Source organism: Sinohyriopsis cumingii, chromosome 17 (genome assembly GCF_028554795.1).
Source record: "Sinohyriopsis cumingii isolate HCF-2022 chromosome 17, ASM2855479v2, whole genome shotgun sequence".
Classification (NCBI taxonomy): Eukaryota; Metazoa; Mollusca; class Bivalvia; order Unionida; family Unionidae; genus Sinohyriopsis; species Sinohyriopsis cumingii.
The window spans coordinates 115917153-115942050 of NC_142977.1; the positions used below are offsets into that span (position 1 = coordinate 115917153).

Here is a 24898-nt window from a genome sequence, read left to right on the forward strand (position 1 = left end):
ATAACCAAGGATTCTAGAGTTTACATGGCCGAAGCAAACATGTTTCCCAGTACAAACATACGGGCATTCTCTCAGCTAGTGATGCACGTGACGCACACATGTCAAGTATATTTCTGATAGTCCTAGGAGAAATTAAATTGTTTAGAAAGTTTTAAATTCAAAACCTGGATGGATTGATTTCGGAAAAACGATGTACTAATCTTTTTTATATTGTGCTTAGTTTTGATTATGCCGATCACATCTGGCACAAAGCATGGTAAAGAACCCCTACTAAAATAAATGTCAAGGCTATGATAATAATAACATTGGCATCCCCTACACAACTGTACCAAGGAACTAATGTTGGAAACCATAAACTCACAACTTTACAAGCATAAATTAGTTGAGTTATTTACCGTTTATTGCCGATTAGCTCCTGTATATTTTCAAGATGTGATACAACATTTATGTACAAAACAAGAAATAAACTCCACTCGGTCAACAAGTGTTAATGGACCTGAAATGTACAGTATAAAATTGTCCCACAATTTTCTGGATTTATTACCCGTAAAATTAAGAAACAATCGTTCATTGCATAATTTCAAAGCCTGCTTGGACGGAGAAAAAGAAATCCTTCCATGTTATTTATATATTGCGAATGCCACGGCTTATGCATTCCAGGCTAACAACAAAGAGTAACACTTTAAAGTACGATTTATACAAGAACGCATATCTTATTTTTAGTATTGCTCTTGCGGTGAAATAGAGAATGCAAAACAATTTCTTCCAGACTCTCCAAAATGTTCCGTTCTTTGAGATAATAGCTTATACGCCCTCCATTTGCTCATTATGCTCTCTAAGGGGTTCTAATTTTGTACAAATGATGCTGACGTTTCAGTCCTTTTGGTTTGCTTCCAAGGAAGGGTGTCGTAACCTTTTCCCACTTATGTGTGTATCCCATTATCTTCCTTACAAATAATCCCACTTTCCCTTCGGCAGTAAATTTCCTTTGCGCTGCTATCTTAGTAACTACTACAATATCGATCAGGGGAGTGATAGTTCTCTTGAGACTCTCGTTGTTGCCATCGTCTGATATAGATACCATGAAAACAGCCATTCTGAAACCAAAAATCAATCATGCGAATTTGACTATATCCATTTGTTCCAAAACCATTACATGTATTATTGTTGAATGGAAACATTTGAACACCCGTATATCACTTTATTATCGTGGCCTACTAAGTGATTATAAATTTTTGTATTTCAGGTGTGAATATTGAATATGTGTGTCACAGAAATATAATGGAAGAAACAGAGAAATTAAGTGTACATGCAGAAGAGCGTCCTACCAACCTGAAAAATGTGGAACAGTCAGACACAGAATGTGGAATAGGATCATGCAAACCAAGTGCACTCCGTTGCTGCGCAACGATGTGCACGTTCGTTGCTGTTTACAGCATATCCGGTCTCCTGACTTCTGTTCTCAGCATGTACATTGCTTCCCAAATCACCACTTTGGAAAAGCAATTCGGACTGAGCAGCACACAAACAGGTTTCATTCTCAGTTGTAATGATATCGGGTACTTATCCACAACCCTCATTGCCAGTTATTTTGCTCAGAAAGTTCACATACCACGAGTCCTAGCCGTAAGCACTGTACTATATGGTGTATCTGGCATTATCTGCTCACTTGCTTTTTTCGTCTCCAAAGACTCTTTAAAATTACCTGAAATTGAAGTATCAAGTTTCGGAAATTTTAGTGACGTTGATCAGATTTTATCGTATTACACAAGCAATCCGACATTCGAAGCTCCGATGTGTTCATTTGAAGAGATTTTACCGACAAACTGTACTACACATGTTTCTAAGCAGACGATTGGTCTTCCAAACCAGTACAGTATACTAGCGGTGGCTCTGATTGGTGGAGGCATGATATTACAGGGAGTAGGAAAAGCGCCAAGGTACTCGATGGTTTCGACCTACATTGACGATAATGTGAAAAGGACACAAACACCACTATATGTCGGTAAGAGCACGTGCAGAACTTTCCGAATCTGTCTTTATCCTTTATAAAATTTGCCTCGATGCACAGCCACAAGCGTATAAGTAAGTAGCAAGACTGGTAGGAAAATAAAGGTTACATATGCATAACAGACATCTCTCATATTTTGTCAGTGCTTCCTTTTCCTATCTGTATTTTGCGTTTTTTCATCCTACGATCGTTACCAGCTTTACCGAAAATAAATTAAAATTACCATTCTACGGATGGATGATTCAAAGAAAAGAAGATAAAAACTATACTATTATGATTTTACTTTTAGTTTAATACGAGTCAGTTTAAGAATAATAATTAATGCACGAGTACTGGCAACCCGTTTATTGTGTTGTATCTTGGACGGAAGTTCAAAACTATGGTTGGTCAAATGCCTCAAACTAGTTCAGTTTGAATGAATATATTATCGTAGTGTAAAAGAGATCATTACAGCATTTCCCTAATAATATATTATCGTAGTGTTAAAGAGATCATTACAGCGTTTCCCTAATAATATATTATCGTAATGTTAAAGAGATCATTACAGCGTTTCCCTAATAATATATTATCGTAATGTTAAAGAGATCATTACAGCGTTTCCCTAATAATATATTATCGTAGTATTAGAGATTATTATAGCGTTTCCCTAATAATATATTATCGTAATGTTAAAGAGATCATTACAGCGTTTCCCTAATAATATATTATCGTAGTATTAGAGATTATTATAGCGTTTCCCTAATAATATATTATCGTAGTGTTAAAGAGATCATTACAGCGTTTCCCTAATAATATATTATCGTAGTGTTAGAGATTATTATAGCGTTTCCCTAATAATATATTATCGTAGTGTTAAAGAGATCATTACAGCGTTTCCCTAATAATATATTATCGTAGTATTAGAGATTATTATAGCGTTTCCCTAATAATATATTATCGTAGTGTTAAAGAGATCATTACAGCGTTTCCCTAATAATAAATTATAGTAGTGTTGAAGAGATCATTACAGCGTTTCCCTAATAATATATTATCGTAGTGTTAAAGAGATCATTACAGCGTTTCCCTAATAATATATTATCGTAGTGTTAAAGAGATCATTACAGCGTTTCCCTAATAATATATTATCGTAGTGTTAAAGAGATCATTATAGCGTTTCCCTAATAATATATTATCGTAGTGTTAAAGAGATCATTACAGCGTTTCCCTAATAATATATTATCGTAGTGTTAAAGAGATCATTACAGCGTTTCCCTAATAATATATTATCGTAGTGTTAAAGAGATCATTATAGCGTTTCCCTAATAATATATTATCGTAGTGTTAAAGAGATCATTACAGCGTTTCCCTAATAATATATTATCGTAGTGTTAAAGAGATTATTATAGCGTTTCCCTAATAATATATTATCGTAGTGTTAAAGAGATCATTACAGCGTTTCCCTAATAATATATTATCGTAGTGTTAAAGAGATCATTATAGCGTTTCCCTAATAATATATTATAGTAGTGTTAAAGAGATCATTATAGCGTTTCCCTAATAATATATTATAGTAGCGTTAAAGAGATCATTACAGCGTTTCCCTAATAATATATTATCGTAGTGTTAAAGAGATCATTATAGCGTTTCCCTAATAATATATTATCGTAGTGTTAAAGAGATTATTATAGCGTTTCCCTAATAATATATTATAGTAGCGTTAAAGAGATCATTACAGCGTTTCCCTAATAATATATTATCGTAGTGTTAAAGAGATCATTATAGCGTTTCCCTAATAATATATTATCGTAGTGTTAAAGAGATCATTATAGCGTTTCCCTAATAATATATTATGGTAGTGTTAAAGAGATCATTACATCGTTTCCCTAATAATATATTATCGTAGTGTTAAAGAGATTATTATAGCGTTTCCCTAATAATATATTATCGTAGTGTTAAAGAGATTATTATAGCGTCTCCCTAATAACATTAATGACATAGTTTTAAGTTGTGCACTTGTATTAAAATGATTGAGAAACACTTTGGTATGATTTCTATATCATCTGTGTTAAACTATAAAAGCTGAAACTGTTTTATATGTATCACCATCGATCGTTGGATTTTAAGGTTTGCAAAATCAAATATTGTCAGCATCCAAGTTACAAACCACTGTTACATAAACAAAATATCATCCTCTCAAGCGAATTAGGTGAAATTCTATCTACAAAAATATCTCACTTTGTGAATAGTTCAAAACAGACCTTGCTAAACGTTATTTGAATTTGAAGCAAAATGCAAGGTAGATCTCGCAATTATGTAGATAGATAGATATAGATAGATAGATAGATGTAGATATATAGGTAGATAGCGATAAATAGATAGACAGATAGATAGATAGACAGACAGACAGACATATAGATAGATAGACAGATACCATACCATACCATATCATATCATACCATGCCATACCATACCATGCCATATTTCTTTGGCATTGCGAAGAATACAATGAGTCATACGGAAACATCAAGAATGAACAAAGGAAATCTTCGCGGCTACTTGAGAAAAGAAACAATAAAATCGTAAACGTAGAATATAATTGTAAACAACATTATGTGAACGCGGCACATACAGTACAGAAGTAGGTGAAAGCATTTAGCGTTTAGGCAAATATGAATAGCTGATTCCTTCTTGTTGACCTAGAAGATGGAATTACAGAAGCTGACATCACATCACGAAGCATACATTTTTAAATGAGAAATCGAGGTATAGAATTGCATACCATGATCGTGCCCCATCTGCTAGAGTTGGACAAGGACACCGGTTGTCGAGGAATGCAAAACCAAAGTTGCAAGTTGTTAAAATATCCAGCAGTTCATTGATAAAGACAATGTAAAGTCAAAGGGATAATATTCCATCTTTGCGTGTGCCTTTTATCACCGGAAATCGATTAGAAACTCTTCTTGAATTGAAAACTTTGCTGTACCTATGTGTGCAAAGATACACAATCAAAATCCATAGTCTTGGAGAGATATCTATTTATAGAATAATCGGTATCAAAGTTTTCTCTGTATCAAGGAAAACTGCGTACGGTTTGCTTAGGTCTTCATAAACTCTGATAGATCCATCTGCCTGGGGTCGGGCATTAAATCACTCACACCAGTAGATATCATCAAAATCGAGAACAAACTGGTGAGCAGCCAACGTGTTGCCAATGCTTCATCAAGATGGCTGACCTAATAATGCCAACATTAAAGTTTTCATTTTTCCTACAATTAAACATTTCCCAAAATGCTGACAATAATTTTACCTAATTGTTTTTCTTTGAAAAGAATCCATATAATCTGTTTGATGAAGTCTAATATAATTATTTGCAGGCATTGTTTCGGGAGTTGGTATATTTGGGCCAGCAATTGCATTTGCCACTGGAGGAATATTTAGTACTATCTATGTGACATTGGAGGGTAATCTCTCTCTCTCTCTCTCTCTCTCTCTCTCACACACACACACACACACACACACACACACACACACACCACATTACACACACCACATTACACACACACATACACACACACGGACAAAGTATATACGGAATGGAGGTTTTTGGAGCTTCTCAATGAAGATTTATAATGTAAAGCCTGAATCATATTAGATTTCACTGAAGATTTATAATGTAATGCCTGAATCATATTAGATTTCACTTTTAATAACGATAAACTACTCTGGTTTGTGGTTAGTCTTTCTAAGGAAAAGGAAAAATAAAACATGTTTGCTAATTTGTGAATCGATCAAAGCAACATTTGGTGTCTATTGTGAGCACGCAACTCAGAAAGGACTTATCAAAATATTTATTGGGATATCACGATTTCAAATGATTAAACCTTTACACGTCTTGTAGGAACAAAACGATTCCAATTCCACTAGCACGTCATCTTTCACTGTCATAGTAAACCATAATCGCGGATTTCTCTAACAGTCAATCATTATCAGTCTCTTTATAACTGATGTTGATGTTAAAAAATAATTATGTATGTTGCTAAAGTGTAAACAATAATAGCTTGTTCAAAATATTTACATTTTTTCTGTAAGTCTGACACGGCGAAAAACAATTATTTCTGCTGGGCGCGCTTGACTTACTTAAAAAAAATTAACCAGGCGCATTTGTGATTTATATACAATAACAGACCAGAACAAATATGTAAACAGTTAGGAACCAGTCAAAAAATAACAAAATGATACCGAATGAACTGACAATGTACGTTGTGTAACAAATTAGGGACCATTCAAAAGATAACAAAAAATACCGAATGAATTAAAAATATCCGTTGTGTAACAATTTAGGGACCAGTCAAGAGATAACAAAAAATACCATATGAACTAAAATTGTACGTTGTAGAACAAATTATTATGCTTTACAGTTTTGTTTCCAGATGTCAACATACACCCGAGGCATCCGTCTTGGATTGGAGCATGGTGGCTTGGATTCTTGATATACGGAATCGCCTCCATTATCTCAGCTGGTCCTCTTCTATTTTTCCCCAGGAGGATGAAGAAAGGAGCTGATGGTAGGACCATGCGGAAGCAAAAAAGAAAACCGAAGGGAAAACTAATATGGAAAAAGCATATTTTTGGTATGGACATATTCTTGTCTTCTGGAATATTTTTATAATACAATTATGCTAGATGAACGTAACTGTATTATAGCTCTGTCTGTTTTTGTGTGTCTCTGCCTGTTTGTCTGTTTATCTGTTTCACACCCACACACACATACATATATATATATATATATATATATATATATATATATATATATATATATATATATATATATATATATATTCTTTGCCTTCTCTAATACCGGATATATTCCATCGTGTAATACCAAAAACATAATATTTTATCATCTAGCCACGAGTTAAACTTGATTGTTTTTGTTACCACAGGATGAAATGTATTTGAGATTAGAGTAGGAAAAGACAGTTTTCGTTTTATTCTATACATAACCTTATACATATCTACATACATATACATAAACTTACATCAGGATCGAAGTTTAGAATAATTTACTCGCTCTTCGGCACAACACCCTCACCCCAACCCTTTTTCGTAAATTGACCTGACTTTCATGCCCTGATCTTACAAATTTACGTGACTTAAGAAATCGGCAGGATTGGGTTGACCTTATCTTTCGCATTAAGTTATATTAATGTCATTTTATGAATTATTTGAAATTATCTGAAAGCAATTCCGATTCACCAATGCATTAAAGAAGGTGTGTCGTTGTTTTGAAGTAAGTAACGGAAAATAACTTCAGAGAAACGAAAATGGCAGTGGCTCAAAATCCTTTATCAAAGACTAACTTCAATGTCTGAAATGTAAAACAGTTTCTATTTATTTCTACTAGCTCACAAAGGTCTCGTTTTGTTGTTGTAGTACAGCTTTTGTAGGTACATACAATCCAGTATCGCTTGGCACGATCGGGAATCTTATATTTTCACATGTGAACATATACCGATATATTTTTTCTACCCCGGCCGAGTCAGATGAGGGAGGTCGTGAGTTCGATCCCGGCCGAGTCATGCCAAGGACTTATAAAAAATTATACTAACAGCTGCCTCGTTTGGCGCTTAGCATTAAGCATTTAGTGTTAGGACTGGTTGGCTTGGTGTCAGGATAATGTGACTGGGTGGGTCATCATGCTACATGTCTGCAGCATGATGCCCCAGTGCTAGACATCACTATAAACAGTCACACTACAGACATCGTAGCGATATGACTGAAAAATTGTTAAAGCTACGTTAAAGATTAATATCACATACACACACAAACACACACACACACACACACACACATTGTTTCAGGTTCGAATTTCCAGCTGCAGGGTTTGATGTGGGTTGGGGGCAAGTCTTCATTGGCTGAACCATGAGTGTAACTATATAAGTGAAATAGAAGAATCAGTCATTACCGGTAATATAATGTTTTTGCTATTTGCTATTTTTCAAATAAAATCAGACATCTTAATGAGTTAATGGTTTATCTGTTGACAAACTATCGACTTGCTGATACAACGGGTTTGCAATGAACCAAACTAACACCTTGTCTCTGTTTGTGGGGCATACTGTGATACCTGTTAGGGGGTAGGGGCCAGTTTTTATGTACAAATTTAATGCCGCAATCAGCGACCTGGCATAAAAAAAATCATAAAACAATCAAATACAAAAGCGAGGTTACAAAGGTCAATATTTTTGGATACCTATTTTTTTGAAAGTATAAGAATATTATCCAGTTGACCAAAGAAATCAATGGCAGTTCATTACAGAAGAAGTTTATGTACCCCAATCCCAAATTTCTACCTAAAGTTTTCATATACGGTCATTTTTTACACCATGTGAAGCTGACAGTGCAACAGTAAGCCCTTTTCTATGAAATGCCGTAGCGGAAAAAAGCTGGTCCAATCAGACCTTTGCCGTTGATATTTTAATGTCATATGTCCAGAATTCTAATTTCATGTGTTGTATCAAAAATACTTGTCCTTAAAATTCCATTTTCTAGGTCGAGATTTTAGGCTGCGTCTGTTTTATTAAACAGTAGTGGTTGATAGTTATATTTTCTATGTCGAGGTTTAATATTGTGTCGTTTGAATTGCACGGAGGTGGTTGAAATTTCAATGTCATATGTCGAGAATTCCTAATTTACGTATTGGTTCAAAGAGTTTATGTTGAAAGTTCCATTTCATATGGTGAGTATTTACATTTCATCTTTTGAAATACACAACGCTGGTTGAAAATTCGTTGTCCAATATCGAGTTTTTAGATTGTATCTTCTGAATTACACGGCGGTTTTTGAAATTTTAATGTCATATGTCGAGAATTTCAATTTAGCATGTCGAATAACATAGATTATGCTGAAAGTTCCATTTCGTGTGTTGCGTTTTTAGACTATATCTGTTGAATTACACAGCGGTGATTGGACATTTTATTGTGGTTATCAGAATTGTCATTTTTTATATGGTGAAATGATGTGTTGGTGTTAAAAGTAACATTATATAATGTCCACTTTAACAATTCAAATTAATATCGAGTATTAAGATACATCATTCGTGTATTCAATTATGAGGCACCATTACATTTCATGCATTTACAGTTTGAAAATTACCATTCACAGGTCGAGAATTACTATGAATTTCTTCGCTAGAGGTCGCTCTAGTGAATGGACCACGTTATTTTTAAACAAGGAGGCTGCTTCTCGATGCTGTGAAATTCAACAGATGAAAAATAAATACTCGCCATTTGAAATGGAACTTTGATCACAAACAGTTACGTTCAACGTGTGAATTAGTGATTCTCGACCTATGATATTGAAATTTAAACCACCGCCGTATAATTCAGAATATACATTGTAAAACGTCGACATAGGAAATAGAACTTTAAACCACCACCGTATAATTCAATTCAACATATAAAATCTAACATCTCAATCTAGAAAATGTAACTTTAAGGACATGCAGTTTGATTCAACACTTGATATTGGATTTCTCGACATACTACACCGAAATTTCAACTGCAACTTTCTCATTGGATCAGCTTTTGTCCGCTACGGCTCCTCATACTTTTCCTAGACGACAATTCTGCAAATCAGTGTGTTAATACACGCTAATTTGCAGAATTTTCATCTAGGAAAATGCGGATAGAACTGATAGAACTGAAAATAGTTGTCATCCAAGCCGTTGTTGAGATATTCTACTTGCCCCAATTACATGTATTTACTGCTATGGGAGGCTAGCTCTTCTTCCTAGCCGACTATTGGTATTTCACTAACATCTCAATCTAGAAAATGTAACTTTAAGGACATGCAGTTTGATTCAACACTTGATATTGGATTTCAAGCCCGAAAGACCTAGTTCACCTATCTATATCCATATCTTTAAATAGTAAACAATAATAGCTAAAAAAGTCACACAATAGCCTTAAGTTCAGAAATTTGCCAGGGGTCAAGTTACGAAACTGGACCCTGCCACCTTATTCTGTTAACATTATTCACTACTTGTATATTTATTTGATAATCTCAAACAAATTGCTAAAGCTTATACAATTGATGCACTTAAGGCTAGATACATGAAAAACATCACCATAAGTGTCTAACTATACTGATTACACGTAAGTCTTACACTTTAACATTTTGCAGTGACGGCTCCAAGGGGAAGGGGGAGGGTAGCAATTTCCGCATTGGAGCCAGTCAGTGGGTGCGCCGTCGAGGTCTATATATATTGTTTGAAATTTTCATTGTATTTCATCTCACCTTGATGTGTCAAGGGCAATTATATATATATATATATATATATATATATATATATATATATATATATATATATATATATATATATACGAGGGGTGCCATTGAAGAATAATGCCTATGGGGCCTTAAACTCACGCGCCGCCATTATCCATTTGGCAAATATATTAGTGGTTCTACCGTTCAAGCGACAGGACGTTTTGTATTTTAATAAAATACAGCCTGGAGAATCATACGCATTGGAGATTACTTTCTATAATTTCAGAATTTCTTCACACTCTCCGTCGACTGCTGACCAATCCAGTCTACATGCCGTTGATAGCCGCCGTTTGTCTGATGTTGCTAGGAGTGTCATCAGGGGTAGCATTCGGGCCGAAATACTTGGAGGTGGAATTCTTTGTTCCTACCTGGAAGGCTAATATAATTCATGGTAAGCTTGGCGTTTGACGGTACACTAGCACATGACAGACTTTTGGCGTTTGACGGTACACTAGCACATGACAGACTTTTGGCGTTTGACGGTACACTAGCACATGAAAGACTTTTGGCGTTTGACGGTACACTAGCACATGACAGACTTTTGGCGTTTGACGGTACACTAGCACATGAAAGACTTTTACGAGACATTTGGAGAAAAGAGACTGGTCCAGGGATACCTAATGACAGGCGACCGGGGCTGGTCTAAGTGTGAATGAATTTGGCACAGATCTCAATGCTAAAGACTATTTTATTGTAATATAAAATTAGCGGATGAGATAAGTCTGTATGTTTGTCTACCTGCCTGTACACACACACACACACACACACACACACACACACACACACATACATACATACATGCATACATACATGCATTATAGAAGTTTAAGGTATCAGGAATAAATACTAAGGAGGAGGTTTGACGAGAAGGAGGTTTAATACTAAGGAGGAGGTTTGACGAGAAGGAGGTTTAATACTAAGGAGGAGGTTTGACGAGAAGGAGGTTTAATACTAAGGAGGAGGTTTGACGAGAAGGAGGTTTAATACTAAGGAGGAGGTTTGACGAGAAGGAGGTTTAATACTAAGGAGGAGGTTTGACGAGAAGGAGGTTTAATACTAAGGAGGAGGTTTGACGAGAAGGAGGTTTAATACTAAGGAGGAGGTTTGACGAGAAGGAGGTTTAATACTAAGGAGGAGATTTAACGCCTTCTGTAAGCTTGTTTAAACACAACAATATTTGATAGAATACATCTGAGCTATTTAAGGCAGTGAATCACCTCTCAGTTTCATTATGCAAAACTGTTTTGTTTTCCATAATAACAATAATAAATACGGAAGCGAGGGAAGAAACAAATTCCTTTAATTAAACAATTGCCTTTTTATTCAGGAGTGGTTGGCGTATTGACAGCATCAATTGGAACTGTTATGGGTGGAATTGTCACAACTAAATTTAAACTACACCCGGTCACGTGTGTTAAAATCGTCCTAGTTGTGTACCTCTTCTCTACAGGCCTAGGGTCACTGAATTTCCTGTTCGGATGTTCTAACCCGGAAATCAGTGGATACATTAGGAGCGGGTGAGTCTTAGAATTGGAAGGAGAATATCAGGTCAAATTTATCAGACCTTGTAAATTGTGTTACAAAAATACAAGTCAACAAAGAAGGAAAGTACACGCATTAACGTTGTCAACTATTTAGCTCTGACTTTAACAAAGACGTGCGTCATTCTATGAGACGCCGTAGCGGACAAAAGCTGGTCCAATGAGAAAGTTGCAGTCGAAATTTCGATGTCGTATGTCGAGAAATCCAGTAGCATGTGTTGTATCAAAAATGCTTGTCCTTAAAGTTCCATTTTCTAGGTCGAGAGTTTAGATTGCATCTGTTGAATTAAACAGCAGTGGTTGATAGATATATTTTCCATGTCGAGGTTTAATATTGTGTCGTTTGAATTGCACGGAGGTGGTTGAAATTTCAATGTCATATGTTGAGAATTCCTAATTTGCGTATTGGTTCAACGAGTTTATATTGAAAGTTCCATTTCATATGTTGAGTATTTAGATTTCATCTGCTGAATTACACAGTGCTACTTGAAAATTCGATGTCCAATGTCGAGTTTTTAGATTGTATCTTCTGAATTACACGGCGGTTGTTGAAATTTTAATGTCATATGAACAGAGTTTCAATTTAACATGTTGAATCATGTTGATTGTGCTGAAAGTTTCATTTCGTATGTTGAGTTTTTAGATTGTATTTGTTGAATTACACAGCGGTGGTTGGACATCTTATTGTGCTTCTCAGAATTTTTATTTTTATATGGTGAAATGATGTGTTGGTGTTAAAAGTAACATTACACAATGTACACTTAAAGAATTCAAAATAATATCGAGTATTACGATACATCATTTGTGTATTCCATTATTAGGCTCCATTACATTTCCTGCATTTACAGTTTGAAAGTTAACTTTCAAAAGTTAACAGGTCGAGAATTACTATGAATTTCTTCGCTAGAGGTCGCTCTTGTGAACGGACCTTGTTATTTTTAATCAAGGAGGCTGCTTCTCGATGCTGTGAAATTCAACAGATGAAATCTAAATACTCTCCATATGAAATGGAACTTTCATCACAAACAGTTACATATAACGTTTGAATTAGGGATTCTTGACATAAGATGTTGAAATTTCAAGCACCGCTGTGTAATTCAAAATATACTCTGTAAAACGTAGTCATAGGAAATTGAACTTTAAACCACCACTGTGTAGTAGGGACTTTTATATGATTTAACTGTTTTCCAATTTTCTAGTCTGGTACATAGTCATGCTGAATAGAATCCACATTCTCCAAAACAAGACAAACATAATCTTTACAGCACACTCACCCCATGGCCTTAGTAACATTAATCATTTGGTTTAACAGGTCTAGCTCTATGGTCTATGTTAGTGAGAACAGGCATTTGTGTTTATGCAAATTAATTAAATGATTATTTACAGGACTTACAATTAGTTTTAGATTTTGAAAATGCTGATGATATTAGAGACAAGATATTAGATTAAGTTTCTCTAATTAGCAAGAGTGTCTTGTATATAGATTTTAAAGAAATAGATATTTTATACTTGAACTCTGACAATCCTTGCCAACCTTTACACTTGAACTACATTTATTTAACATTTGTATTTTGAGGGAGAGGTTGAAAGTGAGTGTGAGTCTGATCAGATATGTAGCAATCATATTATATGTTTTCAAATCAACTTCTAGACAACTCATTAGTGAGATATCAAATGTTTAGTTAAATGTAGGAAACACAGATCTATGTACCAGAAACAATTCAAGCCAGTTACAGAAATACGATAACAGGATGTCTCCTGTGAAGTCCGCTCTAGGCTGATATATATACCAGAGGCAGCACTGGTTAGGGGAGCTTTTGAATCTGAATTAAAGAAATATGTAACATAGATGTTTGTTTGTTAGCTCTACCAGCTAATTCCCCAATGTAACTGCCACCTACCCACCAAGTCAGCTACAACAACTGTATAATTCCACATATAAAATCTGAAATCTCGATCTGCAAAATGGAACTTTAAGAACAAGCATTTTTGATACAATACGTGAAACTGGTATTCTGAACATATGACATTACAATTTCAACGGCAACCTTCCGAATGGACCAGCTTTTTGTCCGCTACGGCGCCTTATATCTTTGATAATTTGCAACTTAAATTTCACCTCATTTCTCTTTTGCTACAGCTGAGAAAGTGTGGTGATGGTTTAACATAGCGTCTGTGAGACAGCAAACATGTCGTGACAACTGTACAAATTAAAATATCTTTGTTGATTATTGAACGTAAGACTATTGTGTTTGTGTGTGTGTGTGTGTGTGAGAGAGAGAGAGAGAGAGACTACCCAAGGAGATCGAGATAAATAAAACAATAATATATGTACAATCGTAAGATTCAATTTTTATTTTTTCTCAGTTCTGGGCTTTCTTTTAATATTTTTGCAATTATTATTAAATCAGATTTGACACTGAGTTTTCAAGAAATGATTCCAAGAGTTGTATAGATGCATGTCACTGCGATCCGACGTCATACTTCCCGATTTGTGGTTCCAGTAAACATAATTACTTTTCCCCGTGTTATGCAGGGTGTTCTGAGGCAGATGAAAAGGTAAGAAAAAGTCCATGCGTCCTCTTAATATAGTAGTGGTACGTCAGTGTTTAGAACATGTGTATTGCTTATTTTGGTTGAATCATTAAGGGCTGGTTCGACTATATTTTGTTTCGTTTTAAGAATAAAACAAAACCCGTGTCTACACATTAATATTGTTTTCAGTTCGACTTTTGTCAATGCTTTGGTCGTTTTCTGCAGTAGTTTAGTAATACGATGCAATCATCAATATCCTCAAAATTGAATGACTTTTAAATAATAATTACCCACCATATCAATATCATTGACTCAATTACACAGTCCTGCAATAATAATTACCCATCATAGCAATACCGTTGACTCAATTACACAGTGCTGTAATAATAATTACCCATCTTAGCAATATCGTTGACTCATTTACACAGTCGTATTATAAAAATTACCCATCATAACAATATCGTTAACTCAATTACACAGTCCTGTAATAATAATTACCCATCATATAAATATCGTTGATTCAATTACACAGTCGTATTATAATAATTACCCATCATAGCAATATCGTTGACTCAATTACACAGTCGTATTATAATAATTACACATCATAGCACTATCGTTCCCGCAATTACACAGTCCTGTAATAATAATTACCCATCATAGCACTATCGTTGACTCAATTACATAGTCCTATAATAATAATTACCCATCATAGCAATATCGTTGACTCAATTACTCAGTCCTGTAATAACAACTACCCATCATAGAAATATCGTGGACTCTAGTACAAAGTCGTATTATAATTATTACCCATCATAACAATATCGTTGACTCAATTACACAGTTGTATTATAATAATTACACATCATAGCAATATCGATGACTCAATTACACAGTCGTATTATAATAATTACCCATCGTAGCAATATGGATGACTCAAATACTCAGTCGTATTATAATAATTGCCCATCATAGCAATAGCGATGACTCAATTACACAATCGTATTATAATAATTACCCATCGCAGCATTATGGTTGACTCAATTACACAGTCGTATTATAATAATTACCCATCACAGCAATATGGTTGACTCAATTACACAGTCGTATGATAATAATTACCCATCACATCAATACCGTTGAATCAGCTACACATTGCTGGGTATCATACGTCTATTGCATACTCTCTGATCACATGATAATCTAGTTTTGTATTTCTCTACAGGGTTTTCACAATTGTTCCTGCATTGGACAAAATGGGACAGCCACAGCGGGACTCTGCGACTCTAATTGTCACATGCTTGCCCCCTATTTAGTCTTAAATGCAGTCACCAACCTTCTGGGAGCCTTCAACATGATGCCCATATTCTGTATTTATTTGAGGTACTTTCGTGTCCCTCTTTGAGACATCCCCACCCCCTCCCATATACACCCTCTCTCTATTTGTAAGTGGTACCGGTACTAAAATTTTCCTGTATTGTCCTGTACTATTGGTGTCTATCTTTATTTATCGGTCTTTTTCTCGTCCTTTTTAACCGACTGCTCGACTGGTCTACGTGATGTTCAATACACCAAAATGATCATTTTACCCCCAATTCTCATACAGCAAGAGTAGTCGTCAAGTTCATCTAATGTTTTATGATTAATCACTTGTCTGTTTAATGGCTGTAATTAACATCCAAAACATCCATATTTATCTCTTTTTTTATTCAATGTGTCTACTGGCTCATATATATATATATATATATATATATATATATATATATATATATATATATAGTTGATTTTCTTACCTATTTGAAGGAGTGTCAAGGACGAAGACAAAGCATTTGCTATTGGAATGTCAGCCTTTATGAGCACTTTGTTCGGTAAGTTCCGTCGTTTTTGTGATGTCAACGCACACTTCATCATGTTTGTTTCGTAAAAACACCCCTAATCACTTTTGGGTCGTAAAAACACGCCTCGTGCGATATATAGCTGATGCATTCTCCCGAAGGTAATTTTGTTTGGGGGCGCTCACCAGTTAATATGTATTTTTGAGAGAGTGACGTATGTAAGGTGAAGTAGTTCGCATTTAAAACATGTACAATGGAGAGAATGTTGGCATACCTCTATGCTACATTAATGTGGATATTGTACTTTTGGAAATTTTACATGATTTAAGCACACTGTTATCTAAAATGACTGCTCCCTTGTGTTAAAAAAACAGCCTGAATTAGTCTAAAGTACACTATACATAGCAGATATTAAAATAGGGAAAATGAATTTTGCCAGACTAGACAATACCAGCTTCTGAAAGTGCAATGAATGAATTACCAAATATATAAAATGTATAAAAAAAAAAGTTATCGGCTTTTTTAAAATACAATTTACCTCTGAAGCTCAGGAAGTGAAAATGATCAAGTAGAGCTAGCACTTTTTTTTAAAGGTGCACATCTGAAGTAAGGCCAAGCTGTATACTCTATAACCCATAGTACACCCATCAATCATACACCAAAAAAAGGGAATTAAAGGTTCTTTGAATTGCACCTAAGATATACAAGGTCTTTTTTAAATAGCCAGTATAACCATTGAGGTAAGCGGGGGAAATTCTTTTTCTTTAAAATCCTAACCTTTGAAAAATACGAAACTGTAGAGCGCCACCTTTACTAAGATGTCAAACTTACCAGCAATAAACAATATGTACGGTATTGAATGGTAATTTAAGTTCTCCATATTTGACAACATTCTTTTAGAACCTTTCAATCATTAAATTGATCTAATCCATAAGTGCGATAGTCACGTCTACATTATGCATTGTTTCACAAAAAATCCAGAATTTGCCATCTGCCTCATTAGAAGAATGCTTATGGAACGTAATAAAAACAGAAGCAAAACAAACCCAAAACAACCACACAAACAAACAAAGCCTCGATCTGAAGTTTGGAAGAGAACGTTAAAAGTTATAGCTTACCTAAATGTGGCAAAGACCGTCACGTGATGGTGTTCTAAAAATCAGCATAATATACTGCTTCACGTTCTAGCATAAGCTTTCGTGTGCGTTAGTATTGTAACAACGGACATATCAATGGGTAGGGATCAGTGATAACAGAATATGGTGGTAATAAAGTGACCACCCCATGTTCTCCCAGACTCGTTCTGGTAGTTAAAATACCGTTCCATTACATCGTCTGTGTCGATTAAGGCATCTTAGTTTTATTTAAAGAAAAAAGAGAACGTCATTTTTATTGATTTGACGTGTGTAAACAAACAAAAAATTAATAATAAAAAAGAAACAAATAATCCACATAGGCAATACAATACATGAATCATGTACAATTCACCTAAATGAATGAATCAATAATGCCGATTAAATCCTGCACATAAACCCTCCAGAGAGAGAGAGAGAGAGAGAGAAGAGTTTCTCAGTCCGTCTGCAGTGAACTACTTTATTCCATAAATGTGTCCTTTTCCAAAAAATGAAATCATTTTTAAATCGATAAAATATGCAAGAAAGCGTTTCCTTTTCAATGAGTGGCCTTTGAATAAAAAATAGAATATTCAAATGGCATCTACAGTACTATTATTCCTCTCCAAACGAAATTGTGCATCAGTAATAATATCCTGCCTAATTGGCCCAGAAGATACTTTAATATGCAAGTTAAAACATTTCTATGCAGGGATATATATATATATATATATATATATATATATATATATATATATATATATATATATATATATGAGCACTTTCTTATTACGTCAGAAAATAGTGTAAACTATGGCACATCTAGTTATAAACAGGGTTTTTTTCCCCTCCAAATATTAGACTTTTCATATGACCTGATGTTTCCCGGTGAAGCCTAAGACGAATAAGATTTGTCCATTCAAACAGCTAAATTGTTAAATTATACCTAGATCCTGAGTTACCGTGTCTATCCTTGTATCTGGTAGATGCTGTATATTTTAAAAGTTATAAATTGTATCGCGCTGTACACCAACGTCCTTTTTATTAGTGAGCAGTACGTAATCCGATGACCTTGAAATATTTCCCTTGCACCACTATTCATTCCTCCGATCCAATCTGCATTAATGTATCTTGAGCCTGGTTTAAGGAAGTAAATCGGTATCGTATGACTAACATAATCTCATTTAACTTCAGTAGTTAATCCTTGCATATTTTGCGAGTGGCTGTTTAGCCATTTAAATCTGAGTTTATTTATGTTCATTTGTAAACAAATGCAAGGCCCATTTTACACAAACCTCTCGGCTTTCAAATGACTTTTCAATATATTACAAGCAGCTGACGAATTAATGTCGGTGAGATTATGAATATATTCCACTGTTTATCGAGCATTTACTTCAGTTGCCACGTTCACTGCAAGGGCTTCACCTTTACCAACTGAAAGAAAACGGTCTTCTAGAACATGAGTCATTTCCATGGATTTGTGGCCATCTTTAAAAGTACGGAACCACCTCAAAATTGTAGAATATGACACAAAATTATATCTATAAATTTCATCCAAGTCGGCCTTGACGTCATTCAAAGAGTAGCCTAAGAGCGAATGGATTTTACAGTATGTTCTTTGTGCAATTTATTGACAGGTTCAAAGAAACAAACAAAATATAACAAATGTTCAGAATTTTTCGGATATCCCTCGTATGTTGATGTAGTGTGAAAGAAACACCATAGGCTCAAATGTTGCGGAGGAAACACGAGAAGGCAATTCTCGAACTAAACATTGTTATCTGGGTGCGCGTGATACAAGGATGTTACAATAAATTGAAATTTTGTTAAGTCCATACCTTCCCATTATATGAAGTTGCATTATATGAAGTTGTTTGAAAATTGGTTTGAATTATCGATTTTATTATTTATTTATTTTTATTTTATTGTATGTATGTATGTATGTATGTATGTATAGATAGATAGATAGATAGATAGATATATTTTTTTAAATTAATATTTCATCTGTGCGCCAAGTAAAAGTCATGAAATTAAGAATTTACAGTAGATTTAAAGTAGTCTATGATCGTTAAACATATAATGCATTCCTTTTATTCCTAAAGGTTGGTTCCCTGGTCCAGTAATATTTGGTAAGCTCGTCGACACAACGTGCCTTCTGTGGAAATCATCGTGTGGAAAGATTGGCTCATGCGCTATGTACGATGCAGATCTCTTCCGGTATCTCAAGGCTGGATACGAGACTATTTTACGCGTCTTTACTGTCCTGGTCTTCATCGTAGTTCTTTTAAAGGCACGAAAAAAGACGGACTGGAACCTTGGAGAAACGATGCTTCTCCCCGCTGAAGAAAATACACTATTTTTGGAGGAAAGGGACTTAGCTAAAACTCCAACTGACTGGGATCCAAATCCGATTTACAAGGTGAAATTCCAGCCGAAGCAGTTGAAGTCATTCAAGTATTAAATTTCCCGTGGCCTTCATTAGGTTTTGGAGTCGTTCATATCCAAAGCAATTAAATTAATTTGTAACAATATATAAATAGTGCGATTTAGATTTTCTACAGTCACATCTTTTAATTTGTTCATAGCATGCAAACATAAACGTTTAAAGTCTCCAAAACATAAGCAACTGATGAGTAATTGAGTATTAACAAGTATTACATAAATTACTTGTAACAAAAATACGCTTCCCTTCTTCTTTTGTAGTTTTTGTTTTATTTACTTGAAAAGCAGGACCGGGTGCAAAATTTATTTTAGCAATGGTTCGTTTTCAGACTGTTAATTTTGTTATAAAACAACTTTCTTAGGAACAGAGTTATAGAAATGATATATTTAATCGGATAGTATCAGTCAAATTTTTAATAAAACTACAGTCAATAAAAAAACAATAAATTTTTCATTAAATAATAGATGATATACATGTAAGAATTTTGACGCTGGATTCTAAACATTTGATCCTTCCAAGCTTCAGCAAAATTGAAAAAGATTTTTGTACTATAAACCAAACAACAAAAACAGAAAATAAAAGCAAACAAAACAAAATAAACCACACAAAAAAATCCTCAAGCAAGCTGTAACATCTGACGTACTGACAATTAGTACTGGAGAAAGCGGCAGCCATATATATTTAAGTTCAGTCGTGCCGATAACAGGTAAGTTCATTTCCTAAGTGTATTACATCACTCTGGTGAACTGGACAAGTAAACTGGCTAATCCCTCTCAAAATCGTGACTTTTCTTAACGGTGTTTTATATTTATAACAGAATTTCGATAGAAATCCGTAAACATTTGAGGGATAGAAAAACATGGACAGTTTTACAAATAATTTGTTACTAGTCTATGCTCTTAAAAGTAGTAATAGAAAAGAGTGAAGACAACAAACTTTGTAAAATTTATCAAATAATTTCTTTCCCTAGAATACAAAGTGGAAAATGAGAAAAAAGAACTTAATGTATTGCGAATTAAATCCCAAAATAATCCAAGAATTAAAAAATAGAATTCCTAGTTGTAACAAGATAACATGGGTGGGATTTCCGGATTCACAAAAAAACACTTTTGAGGATGATTGAAATACAATGTTTATTAATGATTTGAATGAGCAATTAATTATGACAATGTGCGTGTATATATAATCCAAATATAGGATTTAATTAACATAAGAACGCACAGACTTAATAATGAAAAATGAAATAAATTACTTTACAAAATACAAAGACAAGAGGTGAATGGTTCACAACGATTTCACAGTGAAAAGATGGATATATTTTACTCGTCTAGTAAACAATGTAGAATTTTACTCATGTAGTAAAATGAATTCACTCAGGCAGTGAAATTATGGTGATAAAAAGGGACAGCTATACAATTTATCTTTACAGTCCCGAAAGATACAATGCTTTTTACGAACCCCAAAATTAGCCAACGGCTAACAGATTATATGTAAGGAGATACATTCCGTCTTCAGCACACTTTCTTTCAGCTTCACGGCTGCTACAGTTAATTCCTGTGGTTGGCTTTACAGCTTGCACCACGTCGACCCCGATCACTCTGATAACTTTGAACGCTTGGGTCACTCTGGTCACTCTAGACACCCTAGATACTCACGACACTCCAGACAGCTCTACACAGCTCTACACACTCCAGACACTCCGAACAGCTCTACACAGATATACACACTCCGGACACTCAGAACAGCTGAACATATATCCAATACCGTGTACTATACATGACACGGGCATAATAACGTAATGACGTTATACACGGTAAGTTATACGGATTACATTACCGGTACAATAATTACACAACAACAGGTTCAGAAGTAAACCTAACCCTGCTTGATGAGAATTCTACTATATTAAACATTTCTTAAAAATGTAGCTTTATATATTACTAATATAAATCCCTTGCTAAGTCGCAAACAAGAATAGAAATACGTGCATTATACTGTGTAAACCAAAGCTACATAGCAAACATACAAAACTAAACGTGGTAGTACAATAATTATATCTTATACACAAGAAATAATAAGCGTACATACCTCTACAGCTGAAGATATGCAAGTCCTTATAGTAGACCGCTGACTGACAAGACTATCCGTAATGTAAATAGTTTTACCTATGGTGAGGTATTTATACACAGATATCGTCTGTGCACTGAAGGTATTCGGTTCTTCCCATCGAAAGCACTTCGCTTGTGCGGCATACGATGAACCGAACTCACTAATTCGAAATACAACGCAATATACATAAGTCACCCTTGAGTATCGTTGTACACAAGAAACGAAACCCGAGTACATGTATTTAATAAATAAAAGAATTTATACGATTCCGTGACACTAGTAATAAAAAGTCCTGAATGAAATTGAGTTCGAGTCCCGATGAAATCCTAACTTAAAGGCGATGACGTCTTTAATATCCTACGAAGTGCAAATGTGTCAACAGTCTCTTGTTGAATCACAGAAAATATTATTCCAATGAATCTCTTTATCCAATAATTTTGTCACATCACTTTTGTATTTTCAGAAAAAATAATCATATGAATTCAATAATTTGAAGAAAATAAAATTTAGCCCAAACTGGTCAAAACATCATATATCTTAACGTGTCAAGTATTTAAAGCCCAACTCACTAACCTTTATCAAAAGATCAGTTATAATACTTATTAAGACGCAAAACAGATTCCCGGATGAGGGTCAAAAGTTCATTCTTCAAGAAAAAATAGAAGTTTCTTACCAATTAGTTGACATTGATTCAACTTAATGATTCTTGCTCTGAGAAAGATTACTAAAAATTTTATTTACCAAAACTGTCACTGATTTCGGAACAAGGTCAGCAACTAATTACATTGTTTCATGAAGCCATTATTAGTTGTTTACATCAAAAATATTAATAAAATAAAAAAGTCAACCAGGTCAAATAGAACTGAACTCAATTCTGGACAAGGTCAAGTCAAATAAACAATATTACATTACAATATTATGTAATGGAATAAAAAAGAACTTTAAAACTAACAGACAAACAACTAAATTAAATATACATAACAATTAAAAAATACGGTCTTTGGAAAATATTTCCAAGATCTCGTTAAAAGCTTGCTCATTTATCCTTTTAATTTAATGGTTGTAACTCTAACGTAAATGACCTGGTCATGAAGGCAACATTTACGGTATTTATTCTTCATAACCAGTATATCTGAAATGGGAATCTACAGGCATCATTGAAAATTAATTTGTTCTGGTTTGGAGTTTTAGGCGATAACAACGCAAGTGCGAGTAAAGTGCTTTGCCCGGGGTCATACTACGGTACTCTAACCACTAAGTCACCACGGCTTCTTTGAGAAAGCAATGTATATTGCAGTAGTGATGGTAAGCTCAAGGACAACTGTTTAACATATTAGGAAGTGTGACGGATGCCAGTAGATGAATAATATTCACTATTAAACTTCAATAAGGGAATAGAAATAGCAGAAATAGGGGCAATGTTTCAACTTGGTTCCAGCAGGTGATAAAAACCTGTCTATAATCCACACCCACAAACAGATATAGCCTTAACCATTAAATCACCGTGGCTTCATTGAAAAAGTATATATATATATATATATATATATATATATATATATATATATATATATATATATATATATATATATATATATATATATATATATAATACTATCATACAGGTTAGAGAATAACAGGTCCACGGGTAAACGGCACACATCGCCTTGCCTGCACACACGAGCCAATATTCCCTCACTACTAAGCACATATGGTATCACGGTACCAATTGTTTTTCCATATACCTCAATGCTAATGTTTTGTGAAATAAATATACTTTCTGTCCTACTTGGGCATGCATGTCACACACTGTCATATAGAACAATGCTAGATTGTCAATTTGACAATGACATAACCAGGTACTCCATTGCATTTAAGAGAGATAACTCTACTGGAACTAGACAGGGGTAAGAGTTATCTAGTCACAACAAGCACATTTTCAGCCATGTGTACCATATTTTAAAAAAATCATAAAAAATACAAAATATGATCTAGATAGAAATTAACACAAACTCACATGTTGCCAAGAGGCTCAACATTTTTTTTAAGCCAAACAGAAAGTACAACTCTTACATAATGCACCAATCACAGCTAGTGTTGTTCTTTAATTCTGAATACAATGTTCCATACACCTTAAGCTCCGCCCACCTGGACTTGCGCAATTGGTACCGTTATACCTATAGCAAACCTTAATTTTTCCAATAATCTGTGAAATAGTTCGGGACTGTATAAGTAACAAATATACTTAGTCTCACTTGTGAAAAACAATTTGATGAGGTACTAACCTATGTCTTATATGAATGTGTATAGAAATGTCATTGAGCTGTTTGAACTATTGTTTTCATACTTTTGCTTCACCATCAAAATCATCTTTTGAAATAAAATGAATTCTTTCAACTATGACTTGTATCTTATTCCTATCAGCACTTATTGAACTTCACATAGGTGATATGGGATAAATCACATTATGTCATATTATGTAATAACTAGGTCAAAGGTCAATGTACCAAATAGTATGTACCTGTCCTATTTCAAAATGTACAATTCACCTAAAAGAAAGGACTTTATATTTGTTTGGTAGGTGCAGAACTTAACATCAGAGACAGGTGGACATGACCCAATCTTATTATAAAGTATAAGCTTTGACCACATTACACTATCTGCAGATACAAGAAGTCACTAACCACCAGTCCTCACACAAAGGTCCACCTACCCATCCTCTTTGTAACACAAATAGTAAGCTTTCCTCCTTTGTAATGTGAACAAAATTGTTTCAATAAGCCAATCAGTCACCAAATATAGTAAATCACAGCCTCTAAGTGGTTATGTTGGATTGGGGGGTGAACTTAGGGGAATAAAATACAGAAAAATACCAAATATAAACACTAAGTATAGCACATCAAATGGAGTTAAAAACAGGAGGAAAGTGTTTATCTAAAAGGGAGAGGTAGCTTATGATAAAGGAATTAAAGGAGGCAAAATCAGCAATGCTGAAAATGAGAAGT

General features: G+C 34.4%; 1 protein-coding gene across 1 annotated transcript in view; it reads left to right on the plus strand.

Moving 5' to 3' along the window:
• LOC149779714 (solute carrier organic anion transporter family member 2A1-like) overlaps positions 1-24290 on the plus strand; it is a 33848-nt gene extending 9558 nt beyond the window's left edge. The window contains exons 2-10 of the mRNA XM_089940567.1: positions 1247-2005; positions 5365-5451; positions 6421-6621; positions 10548-10712; positions 11649-11838; positions 14274-14421; positions 15623-15780; positions 16201-16265; positions 19447-24290. Coding sequence (XP_089796693.1) covers positions 1282-2005; positions 5365-5451; positions 6421-6621; positions 10548-10712; positions 11649-11838; positions 14274-14421; positions 15623-15780; positions 16201-16265; positions 19447-19805 — 2097 coding nt within the window. The 5' untranslated portion in view covers positions 1247-1281 and the 3' untranslated portion in view covers positions 19806-24290. The remainder of the gene's footprint in view (positions 1-1246; positions 2006-5364; positions 5452-6420; positions 6622-10547; positions 10713-11648; positions 11839-14273; positions 14422-15622; positions 15781-16200; positions 16266-19446) is intronic.
• The last annotated feature ends 608 nt before the right edge of the window (positions 24291-24898 follow it).